We start from the raw sequence: 9,803 nt of genomic DNA, 5'->3' as shown, positions 1-9,803 counted from the left end.
CGGAAGCTCGGCCGACTGACTCCCAGTTCGAGAGAACCGGGCGGGGGCAGCCGACCAGTGCTGGAAACCGAGGGACCAGGCGAGGAACGCTGGACTGGGAGCAGGACCCTTCTCGCCTCGGACAAGACTTGTTTGGGGACCCAGCCCGACTTCATGGTAGCTGAGTCCTCGAGAAAGCGAAAGGAGCCCTCCTTCCCCATTGGCCTCTCCATCGCTGCATCCCAAGAAGAAAGACAACTCGGGCTCTACTTGCTTGCTTTTTAATAACAGGGCAGAGAGAACACAAGGCCAGGAGCGGGGCCTGGAGGAAAACAGGACTTGGGGTGCTCCTGGGAGAGCGCTGGGTTGAGATGGGAGCCCAGGAGGGCTGTTAATGCCTAGTTCAGAGGATGGGAAAGGCAGTTAGAGAGACTAAGGAAGGGGAAACGCCTTCATGTCAGCAATGGGGGTGACTCTAGTGACGGAACTAGTCTTGGGTCCCTGGGGCACCACTAGCATCTCGGCATCGGTGGTTTCTCCTTACTCTTCAGATGCTGCCAACTCCATCCCCCAGGGATTGTGAAGGGGGTTCCTTCTGGCTGTGACAGTGCTGAAGGAGGGCAGAGAGTGCAGCTGCCTGGAGGCACAAGCCTCCTCCTGACCCAGGGGACTCCAGGGAGACCAAAGCAGCTGTAAAGATGAGAGAAATTGAAAAAGAGAAAGGAAAAGTAGGTCTTCTTTCCAGATTTCTTAGTACCCAAGCTTAGGTACCTCGAAGTCTCTGGTTCTCACCTACATTATTTTTGTTCCTCTCAAATCCAGCTCTCCAACCTGGCTCTCAGCTTCTGCATCTCCATGCAAGACCAGAGACCCACATCACTCCCTCACTCCACCCAGTTCCACTCCAACAATACCTGGGCCCTGCCAGGAGTGAGAAAACGGTTCTCTTCCTGTGGATAGGTTGCCCTCTCCTCTTCCAGATCAGGGTATTCATTGGTGCTGGGGAATCCACAGCCCTCTTCGCCAAGCACCACTGGCTCAGATGCAGCTCCAGAGCTGCCCCACTGGGCCTTCTTCAGTCTGTGGAGACTTTAGGCTGAGGAGAGAAGTGCCTGGAGGCCAGGCTTCCTGTCTCTCCATTCTTCACCTTTCTGTTCTGAAATGCTTCCTGCTGGGACTCCAGGGAGTTGTCATTTGACCTTTAACTCTCCACTCCCAATTTTCTGCTCCCCTCAGACTGAAGCATATTGTCTAGGAACCCAGAGGTGACCCCAGCCTCCCCACTGTCCTCCAGTTCTATGGTTTGCTTTCCTGTCTTCAGTGATCTAGTTTCCACTCCTTCTAGCTCATGTGGCTCATCCTCCTTACCGCAGTTCCCTCCTTCTTTCCATATTACAGAAATCTGTTTCAATCACACCAAAGCCCACGGCTTCCTCCCAAGCAACCTCCCCTCAAAGCTCTCAACCCCTTCCTTAGCTCAAATTGTTCTTCCCCCAAATCCTGCATGACTCCCAGAACCCAGATGTCTCCCTTCCTTACTTGTTGATGATGCTCTGACGCCTTCTTAGGTCCTCCAGGTGGTAAGTGACAGCCCTCACCCGGGCGGGGACTCCCCCAAGCCCCTGCTGCTGCATTCCTTCCAAACATGGCCTCCTCTTCTTTCTTCTCCAAAGCATTTCAGGGGGTGGGAGCTGCTCAGGAGGATACGGACCAGGCTGGGAGCAACCAGTGGCTCTCTGTGCCAGAGAATGGGGAAAAAGAGCTAGAAAAAAGAACTGGCTCTCTCAAGGGAGCTTGGATTGAACTAGGTAGGGAGTCCGGGGTCTTGGGAAGACCGCTGTGATCTCGAAAACATGATGACTGATTCATAGAAAGGAAGGCCTGGTCAGTGCACTGGTTGGGGAATAACAGAGGGAAGCGGTAATAAGGAGAGCTTGGGACAGGATAGCAGTGGGTGCAATTTTAACAGAGAAGTGTTGAATGGCAGAGGGTCTGTCTTACCAGCATGGGTGGAATGTGCTGCTCCTCCAGCCAAGTGGGGCTGTGAAGAACAAAAAGGGGGCTATAAGTGCAGAGGGGACACGTCCATCCATATTGCTTCTTTAATAATCTCTCTCAACCTCCTTTCTGTCATTAGGAGCTACAGTATCCACCAGCCAGTGGGAAATTAACCTCAGACTAGGGCCTACTGCTATATGGGTTTATGGTAGTTTAATCCAGTTAAGACCACATCCAGTTAGTTTCCATTTTCTCCTCTACTCACCTGGGCCTTTGACTAAGGTTCTTCCAGAAGACATCTCCATAATGCTGGGGCATGGGTCTGAGGCTCTGGGAAGGCAGCCTTGGGGGTGGAGATCGGCTGACCACACTGGAACACCTGAGGTGAGGACAAGGTAGGCTGGGGTCTAGCTCTTCCCTTACAGCAATCTACTCACCCCAAGGATTCAGGGGCCATCTTTCCATGGGACTGTAAAGCTGCCCGGGTTCCCTCGGGCCACATCCTCTCTTAACCACTTTAGTTGAAGAAGGTGGTAAGGCCTCTGCTTTGAAAGGAAATTGAAGCTGGGTTGAGGGTGGAGATTGGCTATAGTTTGACCCTCAGATCTCACTGAGTCTAAGCTCCATACCGGGGATATCCAATCTTTTGGCTTCCTGGGCCACATTGGAAGAAGAAAAATTGTCTTGGGACACACATAAAGTAAAGTAACACTGGCCGGGCATGGTGGCTCACACCTGTAATCCCAGCACTTTGGGAGGCTGATGTGGGTGGATCACCTGAGGTCTGGAGTCCAAGACCAGCCTGGCCAACATGTTGAAACCCCGTCTCTACTAAAACTACAAAAAATTAGCCAGGCATGGTGGCGGGCACCTGTAATCCCAGCTACTCGGGAGGCTGAGGCAGGAGAATTGCTTGAACCCGGGAGGCGGAGGTTGCAGTGAGCCGAGATCGTGCCATTGCACTCCAGCCTGGGCGACAAGAGAGAAACTCCGTCTCAAAAAAAAAAAAATTGCAAGAAATCTCATAATATTTTATTTTATTTATTTATTTATTGAGACAGAGTTTCGCTCTTGTTGCCCAGGCTGGAGTGCAATGGCACGATTTTGGCTCCCTGCAACCTCTGCCTCCTGGATTCAAGTGATTCTCCTGCCTCAGCCTCCCGAATAGCTGGGATTACAGGCGCCCACTACCATGCCCAGCTAATTTTGTATTTTTAGTAGAGACGGGGTTTCACCATGTTAGCCAGGCTGGTCTTGAACTCCTGACCTCAGGTGATCCACCCGCCTCGGCCTCCCAAAGTGCTGGGATTACAGGTGTGAACCATTGTGCCCAGCGTAATCTCATAATGTTTTAAGAAAGTTTACGAATTTGTGTTGGACTGCTTCAAAGCCATCCTAGGCCGCAGGTTGGACAAGATTGCTTTATACGTCATAGTTAGAGAAGTTAATATTTAGCAAGCAGAGTTGTTAAAGAGGAAGGCCTTGGCTACTCAGGTTATATGACAGATAGGATTCATTTAGGTCAGTGCAAGGATCCAGGGGAGATAACCTCTGTTTACCTCGTTTGTCTCCGCATCTCAGAAGGACTAATATCCTTGTAAATAGGGAGGAGTGTGCGGAGCTGTTTGAGAACACTGCTCATCACTTCCAAACCCCACAGGCTGAATGATGATTGCCCTCCTGATCTCTAAGAAATGGAGTATCTTAGGGCTTAGGCCTGGGGTCCTTTATCTTCTCTGTCTTCATCTCTTCTTAGGTGATCTCACCCAGTACCATGCTGTCAATAAGCTGATGACTCCCAAATCTATATATCCAGCCCTGGTTCCTCTCTGGGCTCCACTCAACATCTCCTCCCCAACCTTCCTCCTCTCAATGAAAAGCACTCAAATGCCCAGTTGCTAGGACCAAAAACATGGTATGTCTTACTTTCCCTCATCTCCCACATCTAATCCATCAGCAGTTCCTGTCAGTTCTACATCTAAAATACCATGTACCTGAATTTGACCACTCCTCATCATTCCCACTCCTACCACCATATATTTCAGGTCATCTTCCCCTTCCTGGACTGTTGCAATAGTCTCTTCCCCCTCTCTCTGCTTCCATTCCCATCCCCCAACAATATATTCTGCACAGAACTGTGAGAGATGATCATACGAAATAATATAAGGTTTAAGATGTACTTCGAAAGAATTTGAGAAGTAGGGGGCTAGATGGGTATAGAGATGAAAAGATTATCCATATAATGATAATTATTGAAGCTGACTGAAAAGGGTACATGGGGTTCATGATACTACTTTCTCTACTGTGTTTGTTTGAAATTTTCCATAATAAAGTTGAAGGGAAAAAGGCTGGTCATGTCATTCTCTGCCTTAACATTTTTCCACTGAATAAAATCCAAACTTTTTTTTTTCTTCTTTTTTTTTTTGAGACAGTCTCACTCTGTTACCCAGGCTGGAGTGCAGTGACCCAATTATAGCTCACTGCAGCCTCAAACTCATGGGCTCCAGCAATCCTCCTGCCTCAGCCTCCTGAGTGCTGGGACTACAGGCGTGTGCCACCATGCCTGGTTAATTCTTTTAAATGTTTATCAGAGATGAGGTCTCACTATGTTGCCCAGGTTGGTCTCCAATTCCTGAGCTCAAGCAATCCTCCCGCCTTGGCCTCCCAAAGTGCTGTAATTACAGGTGTGAGCCACCACACCCGGACTATACTTGTTTTATTTATTTTTTCTTTCTTCTTCCTGTCCTCTCTTCTCCTCCCTTCCCCTCCCCTCCCCTCTCTTTCCTTTTCTTCCTTTCTTTTTCTTTGTCTCCTCCTTTCCCTCCCTCCCTCCCTTCTTTCTTTTTAGAGACAGGGTCTTGCTTTGTTGCCCAGGCTGGAGTGCAGTGCTATAATCATAGCTCACTGTAGACTCAAACTCTTAGGCTCAAGCAGTCCTCCCAACTTGGCCTCCCAAAGTCCTGGGGTTATAAGCATGAGCCACCACACTTAGCGCAGTGTTTTGTTTTTGTTTTTGTTTTTTGAGATGGTGTTTCACTCGTGTTCCCCAGGCTGGAGTGCAATGGCACAGTCTCGGCTCACTGTACCCTCTGCCTCCCATGTTCAAGTGATTCTCCTGCCTCAGCCTCCCGAGTAGCAGGGATTATAGGCACCTGCCACCACACTCAGCTAATTTTTGTATTTTTAGTAGAGACGGGGTTTCACCATGTTGGCCAGGCTGGTCTTGAACCCCTGACCTAAGGTAATCCGCCCGCCTCGGCTTCCTAAAGTGCTGGGATTACAGGTGTGAGCCACCACGCCTGATCTTGTCTTTTTGTTTGTTTGTTTTTTGAGACGGAGTTTCGCTCTTGTTGCCCAGGCTGGAGTGCAATGGCACAGTCTTGGTTCACCACAACCTCTGCCTCCCAGGTTCAAGCGATTCTCCTGCCTCAGCCTCCCAAATAGCTGAGATTACAGGCATGCGCCACCACGATTGGCAAATTTTGTATTTTTAGTAGAGACGGGGTTTTCTCCATGTTGGTCAGGCTGGTCTCAAACTCCCAACCTCAGGTGATCCGCCCACCTCGGCCTCCCAAAGTGCTGGGATTACAGGCGTGAGCCACCGCGCCTGGCCTTTTTATTTATTTATTTAGTCATTTATTTATTTATTTATTTATTTTTGAGATGGAGTCTTGTTCTGTCACGCAGGCTGGAGTGCAGTGGCATAATCTTGGCTCACTGCAACCCCTGCCTCCTGGGTTCAAGCAATTCTCATGCCTCAGCCTCCCAAGTAGATGGGATTACAGGCGAGCACCACCGTGCCTGGCTAATTGTTGTATTTCTAGTAGAGATGGGGTTTTGCCATGTTGGCCAGGCTGGTCTCGAACTCCTGATCTCAGGTGATCTGCCTGCCTTGGCCTCCCAAAGTGCTGGGATTACAGGAGTGAGCCACCACACCTGGCCCCCTGTTTTATGTTTTAAATAGTACCCATCATTAGCTGAAATTGTATTTGTTTACACATTCTGTGTTCCCCTCTCTAGAATGTAAGCTCTATAAGAGCAGGACCCCTATCCTGCTAAATGCTGAATCCCCAGTGCCTAATACAGTCCCTGGAACACTGTAGTGTTCAAACTATTTGTTGAATAAATTAATGAATCATCAGTCCTCTGAGACCAGGCATTGCATTTCATGTTCTTTATTTCCTAATCTTCTTAGGGAAGGACCCAGGCATGCAATATTCCCTCCATCCCATCCCCGTGCTCCCCACCCAGTAGGAGGACTCACTTGGCAAAGGGGATGAGGTTGCCTCCATCATCCTGCACCTGCATGACTGGACTGGACTGGGCTGGGTAGCTAGTCTCCTTTTTGGTGCTGGGAAGATAATGGAAAAGAAGTCATTCATTCGGGCTGGGCATGGTGGCTCACGCCTGTAATCCCAGCACTTTGGGAGGCCAAGGCAGGCGGATCAGGAGGTCAGGAGTTCCAGACCAGCCTGGCCAATACAGTGAAACCCCATTTCTGCTAAAAATGCAAAAATTAGTCTGGCGTAGTGGTGCGCGCCTGTAGTCCCAGCTACCCAGAAGGCTGAGGCAGAAGAATTGCTTGAACCCGGGAGGCGGAGGTTGCAGTGAGCCGAGATCATGCCACTGCACTCCAGCCTGGGCGACAGAGCAAGACTCTGTCTCAGAAAAAAAAAAAAAAAAAAGGCATTCATTCATATAATGTCTGTAGGGATGAGACCAGTAGCAGATCTAGAGATTGGAAAAAGAAGGTATGGATGGTGAAAAAAGAGACAGCTTAAAAGGTATTTGTAGCAGCCAGGCGCGGTGGCTTACATCTGTAATCCCAGCCCTTTGGGAGGCCGAGGCAGGCAGATCACCTGCAGTTGGGGGTTCGAGACCAGTCTGACCAACATGGAGAAACCCTATCTCTACTAAAAATACAAAATTAGCTGGGCATGGTGGCACATGCCTGTAATCCCAGCTACTTGGGAGGCTGAGGCAGAAGAATTGCTTGAACCAGGGAGTAGGAAGTTGCAGTGAGCTGAAATTGCACCACTGCGCTCCAGCCTGGCAACAGAGAGAAACTCTGTCTCAAAAAAAAAAAAAAAAGAAAAGAAAAAAAAAAAGAAAAAGGTATTTGTAGTGCTGGACTATTAATTGAACATTTACATTGAAGACAGTGAGCACAGGAAAAGTGGATGTGGTAAAAAGATAAAGGAGAAAGCAAATCTTCTGAAGCTAAATGTGCAGAATAAGTGAAATTTACAGATGGCAGTTAAGTGACAACTGGCAATATGGGACAATGAAATTGAAAAATGATGACAATGGAGACTCGATGGGGCGGAGGCATTTGGGGATAAGAGAAGTGACAGAATTGAGGGTTCTCAATGAATCGACTATGAGTGATTACTGAAAGTTAAGTGTGTGGGCCGGGTGCGGTGGCTCACACCTGTAATCCCAGCACTTTGGGGGGCCAGGGCATGAGAATTGCCTGAGCTCAGGAGTGGGAGACCAGCCTGGGCAACACGGAGAGACGTCATGTCTATTTAAAAAAAAAGTTGGCTGGGTGTGGTGGCTCATGCCTGTAATACCAGCACTTTGGGAGGCCGAGGCAGGTGGATCACCTGAGGTCAGGAGTTCGAGACCAGTCTGACCAATATGGAGAAACCCTGTCTCTACTAAAAAATACAAAAATTAGCCGGGCGTGGTGGCACATGCCTATAATCCCAGCTACTCGGGAGGCTGAGGCAGGAGAATTGCTTGAACCGGGGAGGCAGAGGTTCCAGTGAGTTGAGATCGCGCCATTGCACTCCAGCCTGTGCAACAAGAGCGAAACGCTGTCTCAAAAAAAAATAATAATAAATTTAAAAAAGTGAAGTGTGGACATAATGGTCAACTGGTGACAGGGAAGGAGGGGGCAGTTGGGAATCCCTGTGGATAGGAAGGTGAGCAGGGAGGTCAGTTGCATACAGGGACAGCCAAAGATGACCTGAAGGCCAGTTGGGGTGGGGAGAAAGGGCAGTTAAGGCTGGGCACAGTGGCTCACGCCTGTACTCCCAGCAATTTGGGAGGCGGAAGTGGGTGGATCGCTTGGGCCCAGGAGTTTGAGACCAGCCTGGGCAACATGGCAAAACCCCCTCTTTACAAAAATACAAAAAAATTTATCCAGGCGTGGTGGTGTGCGCTTGTATGCGAGAGGCTGAGGTGGAAGTATCATCTGAGCCGGGGAGGTCAAGGCTGCAGTGAGGTAAGATCGCACCACTGCACACCAGCCTGGGCTTCAGAGTGAGACCCTGTCTCTAAGAAGAAAAAAAAAAAAAAAAAATGCCGGGCGCTGTGGCTCAAGACTGTAATCCCAGCACTTTGGGAGGCCAAGGCGGGCGGATCACTTGAGGTCAGGAGTTTGAGACCAGCCTGGCCAACACAGCGAAACCCAGTCTCTACTAAAAATACAAAAATTAGCCGGGTGTGGTGGCAGGCATCTGCAATCCCAGCTATTCGGGAGGCTGAGGCAGGAGAATCGCTTGAACCCGGGAGGCGGAGGTTGCCGTGAGCCAAGGTCGCGCCACTGCACTCCAGCCTGGGCAACAGAGCAAGATTCCGTCTAAAAAAAAAAAAAACAGAATACTAGCTAAGTTAGGAGAGAGTGCACGTAGGCTCCCGAAGGACAGAAGCAGCCAGCTGGAACTGTAGAGGTGAACTAGTATTTATCCAAGGGAACTAGGGATGGGCTGAGAAAGCAGCTGAGGTCGAAAGCGGAGAGAAGTATACCGTGCGGAAGCGGCAGATGGGGCTAGTTGGAGTTGGGCTGAAAGGGCCTAAAGTGGGGTCTAAAGGGGATGTGCTGACTCGGAGGGGGGTCAGCAGAACGCAAGGGGGCAGCGGGAGCTGCGGGGCATTCGGGCCTCAGATAGTTGGGTCCAAGCGGGTGACCTAGATCCAAGAGCAGGATGGAGCTGAAGGAAGCCAGGAAGGATCCTCCACAGTTGACTTCGGGGTAGCCACGGCCTGGGCCTGCGAGGGTGGATGAGGTCCGGCTGGGGCTGAGGGGCGGCCTGGAGCCCCGCTGGAGGGAAGCGCCGGGCCGGAGGGCGCGGCCTGCGCCTGAAAGGGCGACCGGAACCCTCGACAGGTGGACCGGGCGTGGCCGGACCTTCTGGGCAGCCCAGCCCGAGGGCACGACTGGGGGCTGCGTCCCTCGAGAGCGGCCCTGAGGTGGTGGGCCCAGGCTGAGGGGCAGGCTGGGGCCTGAGGGGAGTCCCGGGTCTGAGAGGGTAGCTCCGGCCTTAGGCGGCACCTGGGCCTGAAGGGGTTGTTTGGGCCTGAGGCGGCGTCCGGAGCGGACGAACTTGAGGGCCAGGCGGGGACAGAGCACCCGAGTAGCCGCGCCACGGCCGGCCGCACTTGGCCCCAGCACCTGAAGCAGCTGCGCGGCGAAATCTAGAACTCGGCGGGGCGGATTGCACAGAGACGGCGACTCGAACCGAGGGAGGAGCCGGCGGGCGGTGCTCGCCTGGGGGCGGGGCCGGAGCGGAGCCGCCTTTTGGGCGGGCCTCGACGGGAGGCTCCGCCCCCTGGACGCGCCTCCAACGGCGGCGACGTGCGCTGGGCCGGGGCCTGGGTGCCCCCGAGGGTCAGGCCCCGACGTTTCCCTGTTCCTCAGGCGTCTGCAACCCTCCTGGGTTGCGGTGTCTACTCGCCCTTCTGCGTCCGCAGCTCGGTCCCCACGTTCCCGCTCGTTGGGCCCCACAGGCCGAGAGCGTTGCCCCTTTAACAAGAGTAGCCCGGGTCGCTCCCGGATCCTTCCCGGGACGGCGCGCACCCGCCCCTTCGCGCGCGCCCGC

At 51.9% G+C, this 9,803-nt stretch overlaps 1 protein-coding gene across 3 annotated transcripts; it reads right to left on the bottom strand.

Moving 5' to 3' along the window:
- Window positions 1-244: 244 nt before the first annotated feature.
- INCA1 (inhibitor of CDK, cyclin A1 interacting protein 1) lies at window positions 245-9,707 on the bottom strand. 3 transcript variants are annotated; one of them, XM_012501436.2, is made up of 7 exons: window positions 9,377-9,707; window positions 6,242-6,328; window positions 2,243-2,356; window positions 1,981-2,020; window positions 1,519-1,715; window positions 894-1,059; window positions 245-669 (listed from the first exon to the last, which is right to left on the bottom strand). In XM_012501436.2, the coding sequence occupies exons 2-7, from the start codon at window positions 6,283-6,285 to the stop codon at window positions 520-522; spliced, it is 711 nt and encodes a 236-aa protein (XP_012356890.2). In that variant the 5' UTR covers window positions 6,286-6,328; window positions 9,377-9,707; the 3' UTR covers window positions 245-519. The 3 variants fall into 3 exon arrangements, with proteins under 3 accessions (XP_012356890.2, XP_030655563.1, XP_030655564.1); XM_030799703.1 differs by having other exon boundaries at window positions 9,257-9,464; XM_030799704.1 differs by lacking the exon at window positions 6,242-6,328 and having other exon boundaries at window positions 9,377-9,464.
- Window positions 9,708-9,803: the final 96 nt, after the last annotated feature.

This window comes from Nomascus leucogenys, chromosome 19 (assembly GCF_006542625.1).
Source record: "Nomascus leucogenys isolate Asia chromosome 19, Asia_NLE_v1, whole genome shotgun sequence".
Taxonomy (NCBI): Eukaryota; Metazoa; Chordata; class Mammalia; order Primates; family Hylobatidae; genus Nomascus; species Nomascus leucogenys.
This window is presented reverse-complemented; position numbering and strand designations above follow the sequence as displayed.